Below are 20,877 nucleotides of genomic sequence, written 5' to 3'. Positions count from 1 at the left end.
ATGATTGGGGAATTGATTAATTTAAAACTAATATTAAACTGTCATTGTGTTATTATTACTTTATTTTTAGATTTATATTTATATACATATATTATTTTATATTATTTCGATAAAGATGGGTGAACTTGATCAATTTGTGAATCAAGTAAGAATTCCAAATGCTAATTCACAAGTTTGGAAAGATGAATGTAGTTATTCTTTTGATAGAACTGTATGTAATAACCATATCATATATATATATATATATATATATATAATTAATAATACTAATATATAAATACATACATATATAGGATATGAAAGATGGTTTATTTGTTGATTTAAATAGTTTTATTTCAATTTCAAAAACATTCTTACAGTTGAACTATGAAAAGACTAAACATTCAGTGTATTTAAATATTCGAAAGGTAATTCTACCTACCTCACCAAAGACAGATAGTGATACTTCGAATCCACCTCCACCAAAGAAGTTGGCCATCGGTGTCGAAGGTGGATTCAACGACGATGACTCACCAAAGTACGAGGATCGTTACTCTATCTATTTTTATCCGATAGACAAGCACTTCGAGTTGAATGACCCGACTGTGCCATCCGCCATCAGAGAGTCGGCAGAGGGCGTAATCAAAGCCAATTCAGTGTCTCGCAAGGAAGAGATCGTCGGTTGGTCGGCAGAACAGGTATTTCCCTCAAAGTATGCCGACGACTTGAAGCAGCTGGACAATGGTGTTCGCGTGCCACCAACAGGCTGGCGTTGTAACGAGCCAGGCTGTGATCGTTCCGAGTCGAATCTCTGGCTCAATCTTACAGATGGTAACATTGGATGCGGTCGTCGCTACGCCGATGGAACCGGTGGAAATGGCCACGCACTCACTCACTACGATAAAACAAAATATCCGCTTTCGGTCAAGCTGGGAACCATCACCAAGGAGGGAACCGCCGACGTCTATTCCTATCCAGAGGACGAAATGGTTTCCGATCCAAAACTTGCCGAACATCTAGCACACTTTGGTATCAACATCTTCCAGATGAGCAAAACAGAAAAGTCAATGGCTGAATTGGAACTCGACCAGAATCTCAATTTCGAATTTGGAAAACTCTCTGAGAAGGGAAGAGAACTAAAGAATGCATTCGGTAGTGGAAAGACAGGTATTGAAAATCTTGGAAATACGTAAGTCAATCAAATGAACAGTTCAATATTCTTTTCTTTTTTTTTATTACTATTATAGTTGATTAACTTTAATTATTTTTTTAGTTGCTATATGTCATCTGTATTGCAAATGTTATTTGCAACACGTCATTTCAAGGATAGATATATCAGTCAGAGAGAACATTCATTCAAAGAGATTACACAGGATCCAACATCATCTTTTGAGATTCAAATGTCAAAGTTGGCTCATGGTTTGGAGAGTGGTGACTATGCAAAGCCAGAGGAGGTCAACCAACCCAAAAATGAACAGGAACAAGTAAAAGCATCACAAATTGGTATTACTCCAAAGATTTTCAAGAGTTTGGTCGGAAAGAACTCGTCGATCTTTGCAACCTATCAACAACAAGATACTCTTGAATTCTTCCAGTTCATGTTGCAGTGGATCGAGCGTAATGAGAAAACACGTCCCAGCTGGATTCGTTCGGAAGACCCAACCAAGGCATTCACCTATGTCCTAGAGGAGAGAATCGAATGTGGTTCAAGTGGTAAGGTTAAATACACCAATAGAATCGAGAATGTCTTGTCACTTGGCATACCAATGGAGGCAGTGACCAACAAGGAGGAAGTTCAAATCTACGAATCATTGGTAGCTAGTAACGGTGGAAAACCACCTGCTGGTCAAGAAGAAATCAGACCCATCGTTCCACTTCAAGCATGTCTAGACAACTTTGCCGAATCCTATAAAGTCTCTGATTTTATGAGCACAGCAATCGGTGGTAAAACATTCTCAATCAAGTATGTAACTTAAAACAATATCTTTACATGATAATTTAATCACTAACATAAATTTATCCAATTATTATTAGTTCAACAAGATTAGCAAGTTTCCCAGATATTTTAGTTATTCATTTAAGAAAATATGTGATTGGAGATGATTGGGTACCAAAGAAATTAAGTATGTTGTTTTTGATCATTATCATTTAAATGATACTAATATGTTTGCTATAGATATCTGTATTGATGCACCAGATAATCTCGATATTTCATACCTGAGAGGTACTGGTAAGAAACCGAATGAAGAAGAATTACCTGAACAAGAAGTACAAGCTGCTGCACCAGTTCCAAATAGTGAGATCGTCGAGATGTTGACTGCTATGGGATTCCCAAAGAATAGAGCTGCAAGAGCTGCTTTGGCTGTCAACAACTCTGATGCTGACTCTGCTATGAACTGGGCATTGGAACATGGTGAAGATCCAGGTGTTGACGATCCACTCCCAGCTCCTTCTGCTGCCAAGCCTGCTGCTGCTTCAATGTCATTCAATGCCGACGACCTCATGATGTTGGAAGCAATGGGTTTCAACGACAAACAAGCCAAACTTGCACTTAAAAATACAAACAACAATGTCGAGAGAGCTGCTGATTGGCTACTCTCTCATATGGATGATCTGGATCAATTGCTTGCTCAAAGTGAATCGTCATCAGCAGCCCCAGCACCAAAATCAACAAACACTGTTGACAATTTGACCAAAAAAGTTAAAGATGGAGAAGGAAGTAAGTGTTAACATTATTTATAAATATAGTGTTTTTTTTAAACAAAAAAAAAAAAAAACAAATATTAACCCTATCCGTATACTAACAATTTATTTATTTTTCTCTTTAAATAGAATATGAATTAGTTGGATTCATCTCCCATCTTGGAAGCAACGTTCACATTGGACACTATATTTGTCACGTCAAGAAGGATGGTGAGTGGATAAAGTTTAATGATCGACAGGTACAGCACTCTGTTGAACCACCAAAGGAATTTGGATATATGTATTTTTATCAAAGAAAATAAACATCAACAACAATAAATAAAAACTAAATTTAAACTTGCCACTATTTTTGCCTAAAATCGCTCAAAACACCTTCAAAATAGTGGTGGCTTGTAGATCTATAAAGATCTGTGAACTTTTGGTGGTGTTTTTTGTCACCAACAGCACCACTTTTTATGATAATTCATCTTCACCACTCATGAGATGGGTGCATCATAATCATCATCATCAAACACCATTACATAATCAAATACAACTGAATGGTGGAGAAAAATAATAATAGAAGAATGATAGATTTATAGATGCAACAGTCAACACAATGTTCTAAAACTAACAACATTTGAGAAACCAACAACAAAGAGCTCTGCCATCTTTTGTTTGCTATTAAAGGCAGATTGTGCCGATTGGATTGGTTTAATTAATGTCGAACCATATTTTAACAACAACTAACACACTTCGGCGTCAATTTTAATGTAGTGTCCTTCTCTATTTCTTTAAGTTTTAACTTTATTGTTATTTTATTTAGTTTTAACTGAGAGAAAGAGAAAGAGAAAGAGAATATATTATGAAACAAATTGCTGTAAGTAAATATAAATATAAAGTAGTTCTATTATTCATAATTGTGTTGTGTTCAATGACCACCCCATCATCATCATCATCACACTATCTTTTTTTTTTTTTTAATTAAATAGTGTGTTGTTTAATTTAATCACAGATCAAACCATTTATGGTTTTGATAGAAATATCCCTTTGTTTGGTGTTTGGGATTGGAAAAAAGAGGGGGGTCAAGATCTAACATTCAATAAACTTGAAAATATTTTTAATCTATCGAATATTTATAAATAAAAAACACACATACAATTATTTATGTATTTATATATATTTCATCAGTTATTTATTATTGATTTATTCTATTATTAATTCAGTTTAAATTTAAATTTTATGTACATCAAGCTTAGATATTAAAGATAACAAAATAACATAGATACAGCACAAAGATATAGAGATAGATACAAAAATATAGAGATATTATACATTTGTTCAAAAGTTGGTGACTTTGGATTTTTATTAATATATTAAATTTATTTATTATTGTCGTTGTGGGTTACTTTATTTGTTGTTTTATTGATATGTTTTCTATTTATTTACTTATTTATTTATAATTTTAGTACAATTTAGTATAATTAATTAAATACCCACTACCCTATCGATATATTAATTAATGTATTGTTAGTCACTCACTTCAACAAACAGAAGAAAATAACAAATAGAACAAAAAAAAAAAATAAAGAAAAGAAAAGTAATCTCGAGATACTACCAACAACAACAACAACAACAACAATTGGAGTGAGTGTTCATACTCATACAGAAAAAATAAAAATAAATAATAATAGAATATAGTTCGACATCGCACAGCATGTTTTATTGAGGAGAGTAGAGTAGAGCATAGTCGAGTATAGAAGAAGAAGTGAAGATAAATAAAGATAATAAGTAAAGAGAAGAGCCAAGTTTGTTCATTAAATCTACATATATAATAAAGGTAATTATAATTTGTTACTATTGTATCAAAAGTATTCGCACTTTGTGTGTGTTACTTCAATTAGGTACCCCCTGTTTATATTAAACACTCCAATTTTGTGTGAAAAAAAAAAAATCAAAAATTGACCACAACACATTCAAAAGTAAAGTAATATTTTTTACATCTCTCCTCTTCAAACATTGCTTTTTTTTTTTTTGCAGCCAACAACCACACACAATATAATAAATGGTTTGTTGTTATTGTTCGTCTTTTTTGCAGGCATTAATTAATACCTGCAAAAAAAATTTTGTTGTTGTTTCTTTTTTTTTGGTCAAATTTTATATTTTTTTTTTACTGAACAAAGATATATGAAATTCTTTTACTCTTTCATTTAAAGTTTAAACTATCTTTATTATTATCTTATCTTTCATTCTATTTTTCACCTATATCATTACCAGTCGATTTAAAGTTAAGAACTAACAACAACAAGTCAACATCGCTACAAACTTTGGAATCGGATTTTTGTTTTTGCATCTATCTGAATTTTTCAAAAAACAAAACCACAAGTGAATACAAAAAGGGAAAAACAATAAAAAACAATAAAAAGTTCATTTTATGAATAATCACTTAATTCAGTAGATAAAACACCCCTTCATCTATTATCCAACAACCCCCTTATTGTATCTCAAACAATTACAGAATAGGAAAATAACAAAAAAAAAAAAAAAAAAAAAAAAAAAATTTTACATTTCTCTTGGACTGACACTTACTGACTGTCAAGCTACCACCTCCTAAATAGAATTTCAAATAAATAATATAGTAATTAATAACATCATTATTTATAAATATCAAAGATAAAACAACTCTTACTAAACAATTATACAAGCAAAACGCATTAGATTAATTTAGTTTAGTTTAGTTGCATCAAACTCATTAGTTTTAGATTTTATCAGATTATTTTTATATTTTTATAAATTATAATTAGATAATAATAATATATTATTTTTGATTAAAACCTACATGTCTTCAAGGAGGAATTCCAGCTACTCCTCATATCAAACTTTTGTTGTTATATGCATATAGTAGTTTAACTTTGTTCAATAATAATAATAATATAATAATAATAATAATAATCAAATTATTCATTTTTATTTATCTCTTAAACAGTTAATGAATAGAATGGATAATATCAATCATGGTATGAGTGTCAAAATTGTTGCTACCACTGATTATGGGGAAGATTACAGTAGTAACAATGATATTCATTTAGATAACAACGATTGTGTATATAGTACGTCATCACCTTCAACAATACCTTCATCTTCTTCACCACCAACATTACCGGCAGCAACTGCAGCAACCACTGCAGATACACCAACCACAACAAATAATACCACCGATAAAACCAACACCAGTAAAAACAATTGCAATAATAATAATAATAATAACAATAATAAAAGAAAAATAGAACAAACTGAATATCAAGATAAACACAATGGAAAGTCAGGCAACTGTTGTAGTTCAGGTCAATCACAACAACAAGCAGCGATTAAAGTTCAGAAAAAAGAAGAAGATGAACAACAACAATTGACAACGACATCAGCATCAGCATCCGTAGCAACACAGCAACAGCAGCAACAACAACAACAACAACAACAGTTATCGAAAGCACCTATTGCAGGAGGAAAGAGGGTATATCGTCTGATAGATCTCTGCTTTGGTGCATTGGTAAAGAATATCGATCAAATAGAATCACTGGAGAAGCTACCTGACGAACTATGTCAGACTCTGATATCGATATTCCAGAGATCTAAACTGTTGAATCAACAGACACTATCACTCTTTAAGAACTCAAAGTTGACCAAGTTGGATTTCCTTGGTAAGGAAGTGCAGATCCATGACGATTGGCTGTCGATTACAAAGGGTGCAATGAGTAGTACACTGGTGACGATCAACCTCTCAAAGAACATCAAAATCACAGACGAAGGAATAGCGAACCTCTCTCATCTGCGCAAGTTGAATTCACTCGATATAAGCTATTGCGATTCGATTCAAGGGGATGGCTTGGCAAAGTTGGTGGAGAGCGAAGTACCATTGCAAAAGATCAACCTACAGGGCTGTTTGAACATTGATATTGCACGGTGTCTCGAGTTGCTTTCGCAATTCCCACAACTCGACTCGCTAAATATATCGTCGGTCAGACTCTCGAATGTGCTGTGTGCGCCACTGAAACAGCTACGCTCACTCACACAACTCGATATCAGCAACAACAATGACATCAATGCACTCGGCATCCAACATATCAGTGCAATCTCCACTCTGAGGGATCTCGACATCAGTGGCTGTCGGAATATCACTCATGCCGGCTTTCAGTATATACAGCAACTTTCGAAACTACAAACTCTTCAAGCATCCGATTGTGGAATTGAGGACCAAGAGATGGCATTCATCAGTGGACTCACTGAACTCAAAACACTCACCCTAATCAATAATCCATTCAGCGATGTCGGTGCTGCTCATATAAGCAAGTTGACATCGCTTACTGCCCTCGACCTCTCTATGTGTACAGCTTTAACCGACGAGGCACTGGAACACCTCAAAAACCTCACTCAAATCACAAGATTAAATTTAAATTTCAACTCAAACCTAACTGATACTGGTGTTGCTACTTTGACCGGTGGATTGAGTGATCTAACATCACTAGGCATTATCGGTTGTAACAGATTATTAATTAAAGGTATGTCGAGCACAACTAGTTAAGTTTATTTATTTCTTTGTTTTTAACTTTGTTTCTTTTGTAACTCATAGTTAAACATAGACCATTGGTATTACTGGTGGAAGATAATGCAATGCAAGTTACTTTGATTACAAAGATAATGGAGAGAAATAATTTTGAAGTTGAAGTGGCATCCAATGGACAGATGGCATTGGATATGTATAAATCGAACCCTAAATATGAATTGATCCTCATGGATATCATTATGCCAATCATGGATGGATTGACTGCGACCATGTTGATCAGAGACTACGAAAGAGAAAGAGGATTAAAGAGAACACCTGTCATCATGCAGACTGCCGATACCGAAGAGGGTCATAAGAAGTGTTGTCTCGAGGCCGGCTGCGATGACTTTATGCTTAAACCACTCGATAAGAAAGTTGTAGATCTAGCACATAAACTATTCAAAAAAGACAATGAAAAGAATCAAACCACCATAAGAAACAACAACAATAAAAAAAGTGTAAATGTTTAAAATTCATTGAGAATATAAATCAAAACACCTCCCTCTCTCTGTCTGTCTATTACAAATCTTTTTATATATCATATAAATACTTTTATTTATTTAGTATTATACTATAGTTATATTATTTTGTTTTTTTTTTTTTGTTTACGGAAAATGATGATTCTTTTATTTCATCATAGTTGGCAAGATTCGTGATAATTCTAAAATGAATAACAATAATGATAGGTGATTGTATTAATATATGAATAAACTGTGTGACTCTTAAATGATAGAATATACATACGATCGAAAGTAAAGATATCTGATTTCTTTTGCTTGACGCTATCGCTTTGTAAAGATACAGTAGTACCATTTGATTTCCATGATGGCTTTGTTGACATAAACTCATCTAATCCACCTTGTTGAATATTCAACAATTCTACCAACATTGTAATGGTAATGGTTTGATAGGTAATTGATAAAACATTTGATACGACTATTTATTGAACATAAAAAGAGTAATATTAGTAATCTAATAGAGTTTGTATCTACATATTTGTTTTTCGATAGAATGATAACAAATTTAAGCTCTACATCAATCGTTATTAGTCTATCTTTAATTTTACTATTATAAATCATACACCTAATTCTATTATATCTCGCTTCATCTATCATTATTATTCGATCTATTAATTCATTTCTATCGTTTCATCAATCTATATATTATATTTATTATTGTCTATCTGTTCTTTCAATATCTATTTTTATCTATAAACTCCAATCAACCTTTTTAAAAATTTAATTTGTTTATCGCATAATTTTATCAAAGTTGAGGTGTCTGTTATCTATTATGTTTAAGATTTTATTCTAACTGATGAGTGAGTGGTGAACCTACAATTTCTAACACTATCGACAAAGCTTGGAATAACAGAGAAGAATGCTTGATTATTTTGAATGTGTTCCCATGCTTCCTTAAATTTACATGTCTCGAGCAAATTGTTCAATACGAATAACTTTAATAATGGTTCTTCCTTTTGCTAAATATTATTAAATTATTATTAATTATTAATTATTGATTATTTATTATTATTAATTGATTATATTTTAAAAATAATTAGTAAATTAAAATAATGATAGTAAATATTAAATATAAAATTAAATAAACATACCATTGAGAAAGGAATCATATATGATAAGAATAAAAAGTCATTTGATGGCAAGTTCATCAAAGCCTTGGCCAACATCTTGGCGATGTAGTCTTTGTTGAGTGCAGAAGGGTTGAATTGATAGAGCTTGAGCAAAGTAGAGTTGGCTTGGAAGTGATAGATGTTCTCGTTGATCTGAATGTCGAGGAATTGCTCTAATTTCTGTGCAATATTAATATTGTAAGAGTCTGCAATAATGTTGGTGATCAATTCCATCTTCTCTGGTGTACTCAGAGTCGACAAGTCGACGTCGAGCAACTGATTGTGATCATCCTGTTGAATTTGTTCTTGTTCTGTGTCTGACATCTTTTTGTGACTGTACTATCAAGGATACCTCTAATCGATCGAGATTCTCTTAACTATTATGTAAAGATACGATAAACAGATAAAGGATACAACCTTATTTTCTCTCAAAAATTCTAACTTCACCACCCAACAGGGATACCACTTGCAATTTTTCATTTTTTTTATTTTTTTATTTATTTTTCGCTTTTTTAATCATAATCAAACATCGTCTTCTTCAATATCGAAAAGAGAATTGTCTAATTAATTAATCAATCAACCAATCAAAATCAAATATAGGTAGTAGTCTTGTTTTCATTAATCTTTTTTCTACAATTTTGACTGTTTTTTTTCTGTTAAACATTATAAACCAAACCCAAACAAACCCAATAAAGTTATCATTAAAGCTACACAGTAACCCACAAAATCAAATAAATAGAAGAAAGATATTGAATCTAAATAGAACTATTGATCAATATCTATGATATAATTTTATTGTTATAAATTTCAACGAAAATTATTATAATTTTTTTAATTTTTTAAAATTTTTTTATTACACCTGTTTTTATTTAAATCTATTTAATTAAGATTTACATATTTATTTTGTTTATATCATTTTTATTTATTGTAAAATTAAAAGTTAGTAACAATTAAGATATGACACAGTTGGATAATAATAATAATAATGTTGTTCTTGGTCTTATTGAGGATGAACGTTGTCCACTTGCGGCTGGCTCTCCACCACCTCCACCAATACCACCACCAATAACACCGATCTATCATAATATATTTCAAGCATGGACAGGAAAGCAGAGAGATTTGATAGCAGAACCAGTGCATGGACTAGACAGTTCTGCCTACCAGCTGTTGTATATTGACTCGAACACCCAGATGTATAATGCACTGCAAGACATTTCATTCTCCAAGCTCGTCATTGATTTGAGACCATCAGCACAGTGGAATGCCTCACACATTAGCACGGCTGTCAACTTACCGCCACCCTCAAAGGAATCAGAGCATTTCGATGACAACAACAAATTCAATCTCACCAAGTACATAAGCACTCACACCGGTGTCAAGTACTGGAACTTGACATCACAGCGTGTCATTGTATATGCAGACTCACAGTTTCATTTCCAGATGGACCAAAACAGTCTGGATACACACAGCTTGACCGACAGCCACCCTTTCAACCTCGATACCGATCGATGGGAGGAACTTTGTATTACACTTTATGTTGGCACGTTCCAAGAGAACCGTAATAACCGTCTACAAAGATGGCTACATTCCATTCCAAGAGAAGTATCCATTCCTTTGTCTAAGTTCATCGACGCCAACCAAGTCACCATTGGAGTTGGCTTTGTATCCATCTGAAATTCTGGAGAATTTCCTGTATCTTGGTGCGTATGAATCAGCATCCAATATCAAACAGCTAAAGAATTTAAGTAAGTCTCCTGCTAGCAATTAAAATCCATTTAATCAAACTAACCAAATTGGTTGTTCAATAGAAATTACACATATAGTTAATATGGCGGTGGAATTGGAGGATTGTTATCCACATATCTTTAAATATTATAGAGCAGATCTGGAGGATAACTTTCGTGCGGACATTGTCAAACACTTCCAACCGGTTATCGATTTTATAAACGATTGTAAGAGGAAGAATGGACGTGTACTAGTGCATTGTGCTATGGGTGTCAGTAGAAGTACCACTGCTGTGATTGCTTATCTAATTAAAGAGCTAGGTTACACATACGATGATGCCAGAAAATATGTCAAAGAGAGACGTGGTATCATACAACCAAACTTTGGATTCTCAAAGGCACTAAAAGAGTACTCTGCACAAATACACGGCAACAACAAACCAACCGCTATTTCCTCACCAATACCAATTGAATCGTTATCATCATCACCACCAAGATCGATTTTATCATCCAGTAATAACAGTATACCCGTTTTATCATCATCATCAACGCCAATCATAACAAACAGTGATGGTTTAATTGTAAATAACCCTTGTAACACCAATAGTTTAATAAATTCTGCACTATAAAAGTACTAGTAGTAGTAGTAGTGATTTTCGATATTTTATTTAATATTAATATTAACTGGTAATGTAATAATATAATAATAGATTTAATTTTGATGTTGATGTTGTAGTACATTGATTACAGAGTTTGAATATAGCATTATCTCTGGTACCAGATCGTGACTTGCTCTCTGGTTAATCGATTTAAGTGCAATGGTTGCCATTGACTTTGTAGAGTCTTGGAATGCACAGTAGGTCAAACCGGTGATCAATTCCCTGTAGACACTCTCTGTTATATATAATCGTTTAACTATTTTACTGTTGTTAGTGGTGGTGGTGGTGATGGTAGTGTGCTGATGTGTAGTGTTTCCATTGCCATTGGTGAGATGTTGATTGTGATGACTCTGCAATTGGTAGTCCAACTCCAAGTAGGATGTCATTCTAAATTGTTTACGAGATTCTCTTTCTTTTCTTTGTCTTTCAATAAGATTCTCTGACTGTGACAATGGTGCACTCTCCTCAAATAGCGCATCACTCGACTTGACCATGCTTGCAAGACTACTGCTACTTTGTTCGTTGATGTTGTTGTTGTTGTTGTTATTGTTATGATGATGGTGTTGAGATGGTGAGTCTTGTGCCAATGGTAAGAATGGATAGCCAGTTGCCGATACACGAATACACATCTCACAAAACATGGTTCTCGATATCTCTGGCATATATGTTAGATTTGCGTTGTATACTTTAATGTTGGTCCGCAGAATCTGTGTGCGATTGGCAGTGGTCACTGCGTCGATTCTGGTGAGTGCACGCTCAACCATCACCGGTACAGACTGTAGATTCAGCTGCTTCAATGTCGATTCAGTCAGAGCAGACTCTGCATCCGGTGTGACCGACTTGAATATAAAAGAGGGCATAGTAACAGAGACTGGTTGGAACACATTGTCGTTGCCTTCGCGATCAACCAATTCATGGTTGTATATGCCAATCATGCATGTCTCTATGCCGATATGTGTAGTTGGACTTGGACCATACAAGAACACCCATAGGAATGCTGGTACAAATGCTAGAACGAATCTCTTTGCTGTGATAGACTCTAGATTATACCAAGTGTAAAACCATTGACAAAGTAATTCATTCTTCTATAATATGATGATTTGTTAACAAACGAATGTTAATGAAATTTGGTTTGTTGTTGTTGTTATTGTTGTTGTTGTTGTTTTACATACAGTTTGAGCAAAGCCTTTCGAACATATCTTCTTTATTATCAATTGCATAATAGGTTCATTCTTAATGAGGTTGGTAGCAATAGATGAGATTTGATCGAGTGTTGATACCTTTAATGGTGCCAAGAGTATATCATAAGTTGGGTTGTTTATATTAGAACTATCATTTTGTTCATCGAATGGTTGTTCGAGATAGCTTGTGAGAAGATCAATTACTTGATCCATCCTGTATTTTTTACTATATACTCTGTATTCTGTCGGCTTTAACCAGAATGATCACTTTAATTAAATTTTATTCTTATTTTTCAATTTTTTTTTTAATTTTTTTTTTTTTTGTGATCAAAAATTAGTTTGTAAGATATTGTTTTAACTTAATATATTCTCTTTATTTATTATTATTATTATTTTATTTTTTTAAAACGTTTTGTAGAGAAAATCGTTTATAAAAAGTTATTATTATTTGCGGGTTTTCCTTCATTCAATAATTGTTCAATGGATGTTTTATAATAATTTTTGAGTTCTGGTCTGTTATACTTAGAGGTTCCAGTATAGAGGTTGTTTTCAGGTGACCAGATTGTGTTGTCTAGTTTAATGACGCGCGGTGACTCCCAGAATGCAATCTAATTAGAAAGAAATTATATAATCTGTTATTAATAGAGGTGATCAATTTAAATAAATAAAGTTTGATATTTACACTCTTTTGATTTGTAATTAGTTTTATATCCTCTAAAATATAATTTCTAAGTTTAACATTATCATTTAGATTTGAATCTTTAATCGAAGCATTGAATCTTTCCAATGCTTCATCGGATGGAATGACAATTGCTACCAAAAATTCATGATAAGAATCTCCGTATAAAAAGATATTTCTGATTAGCGAAGAGGTGTAGAAATAACTTTCAATTGTTTCAGGACTATTTAATTGTTTTGTTTAGAAATATAAGTTTAGTAACATATAATTGTTGGAAATATAAATACATAAACTTACCAGACATATTTTGCTTGAGGACCTTTAAATGAATTTTTAACTCTATCAAGAATTCTTATTTTTCTTGGTTCATACTCTTCTACAATATCACCAGTGTAGAACCATCCATCTTGAAAGCATATGTTTGCTTCTTCATTTCTATAATAACCTTTGATTACTCTTGGAGACAAGACAACCAATTCTCCAACTGGATGTTGACCGGAGTTTGGATGCTCTGGAATAGGAATGATTTTGTGTTGGACATCTGGATTTAAAACATCGTTGACGGTTATATGATAGCACTCTGTGGAACCATAGAGATTTATTACCTTGTCAGCCCAACAATCTTTCATAAAATGTAAAATATCTTGAGAGATCACAGAACCACCTGTGACAACCAATTGAACTCTATCACCTAACATAGATCTTGATTCATTGATAGCAAGTTCTTTCAATTCCAACTCTGATAGTTGTGGATTGTTATCTTTAATTGATTGAAGTTGATATTGATATCTTGTGTAAAACTGATTCCAAAATCTAAAAAAAACAAGTATTTCTTTTGTAAATATATTTTAACATTTGAACAGTTTTTTAAAAGTACAACTTACGAAGGTAAGCCCCAGAAATAGGTTGGTCTGATATAAATAACATCCTTTAAGTATGAATCCAAATTTGTTGATCTGTAAACAACTATCTTTCCACCATTAAGAATTGTACATAGATCGAATATTCTTTGAGCATGAGCTATTGTTATTAGAGTGTTAGTAAATGTGTAATTTTTTATTTTTTTTATTTAACTTACATAAAGACAAAAAACTCATTGTTAAGAAATAAAGTTCAGGGGTATAGGTCTTTTGCAAAACATTCAATAGTTGTCTATTTGTTTGTATTTGACCCTTTGGAATACCTGTTGACCCGCTCGAGTAAACTATTAACAAATGATTAGAATTTGATAAATGTTATTAATACGAAATAGTATAATACCTAATGCCAATATTCCATCAACCAGAGGAGAGTGTGAACCAATTTGATCTGTTGGTGTTTGATCGATTAATTCAGACATCATTTTGAATTGAACGTTTTGTGGTAATTTGGATATAAGATTCTCATCGAATTCATCACCAACATGAACCACCATGGTCAATTTAGAATATTGATCAATAACATCTATCAATCTTGGTAGTGTATATTTTGAAACAACTAAAACTGATGGTTCTCCATTGTTAAGAATAATTGGAAGTTGAGCTTTATCTATAAATTTGAAAAAAAAAAGATTATTTGAGTTCAATAATCTTTTAAAGAGTATTCTTTTTACATACTTAGATGTTGATTTATTGTGATCATTGTGAATCCATAATATAAACATGCAAATTCAACGTAATACCATTCTGGTAAACTTTCCAACATAGTACCAACTTTTGATTCCTATATAAAGATGATTAAGGTTTTAAAAATTTTAGTAAAGAAACAAAACAAAGAGCAATATATTTAAATATACCCTTGGAATATATTTTGTTAAACTAGTGCCAAATCTTTGTGATTTATCATAAATCTCTTCATAGGTCAACCAGTTGATTGGATTAGTTGTTGAATTTTCATTTCGTACACCAATACATCTTCTTTTTGAAAATGAAGTGAATGAATTGCTAAAAAAAAGTAATAATAATAATTAATATTAGAGCAAAGAAAAAAGAAATATAAGCATACACAAAACTTTGATAGACTGTATCGCATTTAATAAAGCTCCAATAGTTTATATCAGATTCTAAATGTAATAGAAAAGAAAAGTTAATATTAAAAAGTGGGTACGCCAGTTGTCAACTTACTTGTTTCAATATTACAAAAATGAGGTAATGGTGCTTTATCAGTGTGAGCTAAATTCGATTGAGGGGAGTGGTAACATTTTGTACAAAGGAATAGTCCAACACACTCTGAACAGCGATATCTTTCGACTCCTGGCTCGATTTTATCTCTACAAAATCCACAAAGTGACAAATCTTAACAATATTTATTAATAACTTTATATTTAAATATTTCTTTGTATAATTTTACCTATCTCTATACCATCCATTCGTTACTATGTTTTGTTTTTTTTAATCAAACTCTTCCTTATTAATCTAAACTTGGGTGAATATTAATTTTTACAAAAAAAATTAACAAATATCTTTTTTTGTAGATTACCAATTTAGTTCAAATTAGTTTTTGCTCACTTTCGGGGTCTTTTTTTTAAGGTCAGTTAAAATAGTTAACAATTTTATTCTCTTCCATTTCATCAATTATTAAAAAAGATTAAACAAACCTGGATATAATTTATTTTTTATTGAATTCAAAAATGAAACCTGTTGTTTTTTTTTTTATTTCATTTAAAAATAAAAAGAGTTAACTGTTTAAACAAATAAAATCAATAATTTGTCAAATAAGAAAATTATTAAATTTATTCATTCTATGTTTAATTTATCTTTTTCATTCTCTTGTATTATTCGTAACCACACAAATGTAAATAAAATAGAACTTTAACTGCTCGAATCTTCATACACAATGTCATTGCTTATAAAAAAAAAGTGATTTCCACTCTATTTTATGCATTTAAAGTGTATAATGTAGCTCAGTGGTTAGAATATTGAATCTCGAGTTATATTATGTTTTATTTTTATTGAAATCATTCGTTTGTTTGAAAATCATGATTTACTATATTAAAAAAGATTTATAATTTTAAAATTGAGAATACCAAAAAACAAAGGGCTTGTAGCTCAGATGGTAGAGCGCTCGCTTAGCAGGCGAGAGGTAAAGGGATCGATACCCTTCTAGTCCATATAAAGAAATAACTTTTAAAAGCCCATAATCGACTAAATTTCGATGAAAATTCGTGGAAATTATCAATCGAGATAAAAAATAAAAAAAAATTAAAAAATAAAAAATCAAGAATCAACAAAGGTATTTTTTTTTTAATTTTTTTTTTTGCAAAAACAAATCCGCTCATCTGCAAAATTTTTTCACGTTTTGAACAAGCATACTAAACTATATCCACATTTCTCATCAAGAAGAGTGTTACATCTATAGATGATACTGACAAGAAATCTAATCTAAATTCATCACAACTTGTTCGTATTGCAATGAATTATCATTATATTTTGCATTGTTTAAACAATAATATGGGCGTATGATAGTATTACAGCAAAAATCTGTGAAACCGGACAGAGGTTTCAAAATATCAAACAGTAATACATTTATTTATTATAGAAACTAATAAATATATTCTAAGATATATCTTTGTAAATGATTAATAATTAAAAGAAATTGAATCATTTATCATTTTAAAAAAAAATAAAAAAAATAAAAGATAAAATTAATTTGTGCAATATTTCTGAAGTAATAAAATATTTTTTATTATAGTACTTTTTAATTTATTTTTAAATATTTAATTATATCATATATAAGAATGATACCAAGTAAAATGTTAACAGAAAGATAAAAGATTTGTGGAATACTTGATTTGGATTACTGAACGGCACAAGAAGTTATTGGTTTAAAATACAATTCTAATTTTCAACAGTTTCAAGACTAAAGAAATACTAAGCAAAAACAAACTCAGCACTGAACCCAAATACTATATGTATAAAAAGAGTATATTCAAAAGATTACAATTATATTTAAAATAAAATTTAAAAAAATTTTTAAAAAAAAATTAAATCATTAAAAAAAAAAGGAGATCAATACATTTTTAAAATGATAAATCAATAACATTATTAGAAGAATAATAAAGGATTAAGGAATTACTTTCAGAAATAATACAAAAAAAAACCTTTTAGACTCTTCTTCATATTCAAAATGTAAAGGTTTTGAACTGATTTTACAATAAACAAGGATATTGTTTTTTTAGAAAAGTAATTTAACAGATGAAACGAAAATACAACAAGGAGAGTATAGTATAAAGAAAGGTTATTCTTTAAAGGAGTGATAGATTCAAATTCAATCTTTTCTCTAATTAATTTAATATGGAACTGGATACTTAGACAATCCATCTTAAGCTCTAGATTCCCAGATTTTTTAGAAATTTTAGAGTATGATATAGATCGACGAATAAATAATATTGTTTAACTAATTTTAGTATATTCCACAACTGTACAAGATATCTCACTTGTCATCAATATACTAAAACTCATAATATTTTTTACTTAAAATGTATTCTTAACTAAATTTGATATATAAACAAACCAGTCAGGACCTGAATGTTTTTTAAAATTCTTGGGTATTCTTGAGATAAATATATATACTAGATGCCATTCATTCTAAACTCAATAGAGTTCTTAAATAATGTTAATAGTGGTGATATGAAATGACACATGGTTACTGTCAAAAACCCTATGAATCTTTATGAAACAATTTGTTTCAAATAATCATCATCTAGGTATATCTTAATCATATTTATTGATTTTTAAGAAAGTAAATTTATATCTATAAAAACAAAAAGTATTTTATTCCTTGAGAAATATTGCACAAATAATTTTTGTTTGTTATTATTATTAAATATCTCAAATTTTTTTATAAATACTAATCTTTTTCAAAGATCTATACTCCCATATATATATGTTACTTTCTAAAACAATTAATGAATTAATATATGTCTTATGATTTGATACCTCTGTCCTGTTTCTCAGATTTTTGCTGTAGAATGTATGCATCTCTGAGAATCTCTGTGTATTGTTCCTGCCTGAGGGTACCTTCTATTTTGATTAGAAAACCCTCTCCTGATTTGGTAATACACCCTCAGAGATTGAACGACTTTCCACGTTGTATCCTATACCAAATCTTCCATTTTGAATAAAAAAAACTCAACTAAACTTTCGGTAGTTTTTGAAATTTGATTCAATTGTTGACTCGTCATCACCAGTTGTTTCCATTACTCTACTGTCCATGGCACACTGGAGCCATAGCGAAATCCAATCTTATCTCGAGTTGTTTTGCTGTTAGATCAAACTTTCGAGATAAAATTTTATACGCCAAACCTTCCTCTCTTAGTATACTCCCAATTCGTGATATACTGATATTCAAACCATATGTTGATGCAAGAAGGTTCTTTATTTAGGACAATGATATGCATTCTCTTTGGCACCCATTTCTTCATCACTACTTGGTCGACCTATTTTGCTTCTATCATGAAGATCCAAACTAATAAAATAAAAGGTAATCATCAAATAAAAAATATATAGAATATAACAATTCAATTTTAATAAATACTCTACCATCTAAATACTATTCACTACTTTATTATCTATTTCAATTAATTACTAATCAATAATAATTATCTTATATCGATCTAACAAGATTGGTAATTTTTTAAATTTATTTAATAATAACCTATAGGACAATTTATTAGTTATTTTCTCATTGTTATTCCAATTGAAAATAATCACCTACCTTCAATTTTTAATATCTCTTTCAGTGCATAAATGTCGGTAACCTCATTCTTTAGATTAGAAATCAAACCTCTATTTTCCAAAATTTTAAAAAAGCCGCTCTGAATAAATTGTTTTGTGATCTTGAGGTCTGGATTAATTTCATTTAAGCTCAAAATGTTGGTAGTGGCGTTAAGAATCGCATATAATATCCTTGTGTCTCTTGAGTTGCTTAAATGATAGTTCAAAAATGGTATTATTCCAATTTCCAAAAGATATTTAATATGATGAGGATCTCTGTTTTGTGTAACATTTATTATTGCCCAAACCATTTCCTACAAATATTTATAAACAATGATAAACTTTTTTAATGAATTTAAAATGATAAATGATTATTTTTTATATTTACTGTTTTGACTGCTGAAGCTGATTCAACGTGATTAATAACTAATTTCAAAATATCGGATTGAATGAGTGTATCAACTTGTGTTTTTGTACCAGCTGAAATGTTGGATATCGAAAAGAAAACATATTTTCTAATGCTTGTTTTCTTATGATTAATGATAGACTTTAAGTGTGGAACTACATCACTGTCCAATACATGTTGTGTTACCTTTTCATCATCTGATGATACCATATTTCCAATTATTTTGATGGCTGGTAGTACAATTCTTTTATTAGAGAGACAGAGTTTAGTAATTTTTTTTTAATTCAATCCAAATAAAATTTAAAAACATACGAATTTAAATAGCTTGAATCCAAGTATTTCACTATTCTTGGTATTACTTTTAAATCGATGAAATGCTCGAAAATCCAATCGTTTGCTTCATCAGAGAGATGCATTAAAGTACACATTGAATCAATCAATACTTCTTGATCATTATCGCTTAGACCAATAGATATGAATGGAAGATACTTTTCAACCTATGATGATATTCATAGTTAGATTGTGTTCAAAAATGATCATTCATATTCATTCGCAATGTAATATTACCTGATGTTTGGGAGGAATTGGTTTTAATCTTGTAAAATTAGAAAATGTCCATATGCCTTTTTGTATAAACACTGTTGTGGTATAAGGATTCGATAACAAACTCACTATTCTATCTATTGTGTTTTCGGAAATAACCAAATCTCGCATTTCAATATTTTCTGCAGATATGTTTCCAAGACACCATAATGCTTGCTCTGCCAAGTTAATATTTGGCGATTTCAATAACTCTATAAATCTACAAGATAGACAATATTATATAAAGATATATTAAAACCATATCATAAAAAGATACATTCATAGAATGATCGATAGATACATTGGTATACATCCTTGTTCAACAGCAGCTGTTGTCTGTTCAGTTGAGCCAGCAGCAATCTTTTAATAAATAAAAGTTAGTTATTAGATTAATAATCCTATTATTTCACTTTGTCTTTATATTTACATACATTTGTTAATGCCCATGCACTTTCAAATTTGATTTCATCAATTCCAATCTGAACGATTTCTAAAAGTCTGGCTATCAATCCATAGTCAATGATTAATTGCATATGTTCTAATGATTCCTATGAGTTTGCACAGTTAAGAACAAATCAGATTCAAAGTTCACTCGAAAGAGTCGAAAAAAATAAAATAAAAAAGACTTACTGTTGATGAGATAGTTCTAATGTGTTTGGTTGCTTGTAGCACTTTTTGATTATCACCTGAATAGAAATCGTTCAAACTTAATCTCATTTTAGAGATCTTATCATCTTCTAAACTCTCCATTTGTTTATTTTATTAATAATATTAACTAATTTTGGTACTAATGATACAAAAAAATATATAATGTGGTTGCTTGTTTTAAATGAAAAAAAAAAAAAAATTTCTATATGTTTAATTCCATGGAAAAACAGAATTAAAAAACCCTTAATTTTAATTACACATTTTGTCATCAGATGATTTTTTTCTTGTAAAATCTCTTTTAAAATTTTCATAGGTACATTATATTTTTTTTGTTTCATTAGATTGGATATGAACTAGTGCATAGAATACAGTGTTGTATAGAAATTAAAGAATAAAAACACCATTCAAATCATATCT

At 30.7% G+C, this 20,877-nt stretch overlaps 8 protein-coding genes and 1 non-coding gene across 9 annotated transcripts; 5 read left to right on the top strand and 4 right to left on the bottom strand.

Annotated features, from left to right (window-relative positions):
* Nucleotides 1–115: 115 nt before the first annotated feature.
* On the top strand, nt 116–3,807 carry ubpA (deubiquitinating enzyme; the record flags this gene model as incomplete). Its single annotated transcript, XM_020574735.1, has 7 exons — nt 116–211; nt 294–1,168; nt 1,253–1,942; nt 2,014–2,102; nt 2,156–2,698; nt 2,812–2,962; nt 3,654–3,807. The coding sequence occupies 7 exons, from the start codon at nt 116–118 to the stop codon at nt 3,805–3,807; spliced, it is 2,598 nt and encodes an 865-aa protein (XP_020435149.1).
* A 1,852-nt stretch (nt 3,808–5,659) lies between these two features.
* PPL_03816 (uncharacterized protein) lies at nt 5,660–7,731 on the top strand (the record flags this gene model as incomplete). Its single annotated transcript, XM_020574734.1, has 4 exons — nt 5,660–6,172; nt 6,329–6,676; nt 6,863–7,217; nt 7,289–7,731. 4 exons carry the CDS (start codon nt 5,660–5,662, stop codon nt 7,729–7,731), a joined length of 1,659 nt encoding a protein of 552 aa, XP_020435148.1.
* Nucleotides 7,732–7,922: 191 nt separating this feature from the next.
* eIF3s12 (eukaryotic translation initiation factor 3) lies at nt 7,923–9,212 on the bottom strand (the record flags this gene model as incomplete). The annotated part of the gene is made up of 3 exons (XM_020574733.1): nt 7,923–8,197; nt 8,597–8,738; nt 8,871–9,212. The coding sequence occupies 3 exons, from the start codon at nt 9,210–9,212 to the stop codon at nt 7,923–7,925; spliced, it is 759 nt and encodes a 252-aa protein (XP_020435147.1).
* A 633-nt stretch (nt 9,213–9,845) lies between these two features.
* Nucleotides 9,846–10,562, top strand: PPL_03814 (uncharacterized protein; the record flags this gene model as incomplete). The annotated part of the gene is made up of 2 exons (XM_020574732.1): nt 9,846–10,057; nt 10,358–10,562. The coding sequence occupies 2 exons, from the start codon at nt 9,846–9,848 to the stop codon at nt 10,560–10,562; spliced, it is 417 nt and encodes a 138-aa protein (XP_020435146.1).
* A 154-nt stretch (nt 10,563–10,716) lies between these two features.
* Nucleotides 10,717–11,241, top strand: PPL_03813 (dual specificity protein phosphatase family protein; the record flags this gene model as incomplete). The annotated part of the gene is made up of 1 exon (XM_020574731.1): nt 10,717–11,241. The coding sequence occupies one exon, from the start codon at nt 10,717–10,719 to the stop codon at nt 11,239–11,241; it is 525 nt and encodes a 174-aa protein (XP_020435145.1).
* Nucleotides 11,242–11,324: 83 nt separating this feature from the next.
* On the bottom strand, nt 11,325–15,478 carry PPL_03812 (uncharacterized protein; the record flags this gene model as incomplete). Its single annotated transcript, XM_020574730.1, has 13 exons — nt 11,325–12,356; nt 12,444–12,666; nt 12,975–13,060; nt 13,135–13,354; nt 13,429–13,944; nt 14,016–14,151; nt 14,210–14,335; nt 14,392–14,658; nt 14,727–14,832; nt 14,906–15,053; nt 15,115–15,172; nt 15,234–15,404; nt 15,460–15,478. The coding sequence occupies 13 exons, from the start codon at nt 15,476–15,478 to the stop codon at nt 11,325–11,327; spliced, it is 3,108 nt and encodes a 1,035-aa protein (XP_020435144.1).
* A 405-nt stretch (nt 15,479–15,883) lies between these two features.
* PPL_03810 (uncharacterized protein) lies at nt 15,884–17,429 on the bottom strand (the record flags this gene model as incomplete). The annotated part of the gene is made up of 3 exons (XM_020574729.1): nt 15,884–15,954; nt 16,981–17,014; nt 17,319–17,429. The coding sequence occupies 3 exons, from the start codon at nt 17,427–17,429 to the stop codon at nt 15,884–15,886; spliced, it is 216 nt and encodes a 71-aa protein (XP_020435143.1).
* PPL_03811 lies at nt 16,147–16,219 on the top strand. Its single transcript has one exon. It is a non-coding gene; the product is annotated as a tRNA-Ala (tRNA).
* Nucleotides 17,430–17,842: 413 nt separating the features above from the next.
* On the bottom strand, nt 17,843–20,562 carry PPL_03809 (uncharacterized protein; the record flags this gene model as incomplete). The annotated part of the gene is made up of 9 exons (XM_020574728.1): nt 17,843–17,862; nt 18,048–18,131; nt 18,826–18,874; nt 19,213–19,474; nt 19,543–19,727; nt 19,903–20,032; nt 20,114–20,172; nt 20,244–20,360; nt 20,443–20,562. The coding sequence occupies 9 exons, from the start codon at nt 20,560–20,562 to the stop codon at nt 17,843–17,845; spliced, it is 1,026 nt and encodes a 341-aa protein (XP_020435142.1).
* Nucleotides 20,563–20,877: the final 315 nt, after the last annotated feature.

The sequence above is a fragment of the Heterostelium album genome, assembly GCF_000004825.1.
Source record: "Heterostelium album PN500 unplaced genomic scaffold PPL_contig8, whole genome shotgun sequence".
NCBI classification, from domain to species: Eukaryota; Evosea; class Eumycetozoa; order Acytosteliales; family Acytosteliaceae; genus Heterostelium; species Heterostelium album.
Note: the sequence above shows the minus strand (reverse complement) of the source record. Positions and strands in the feature narration are given on the sequence as shown.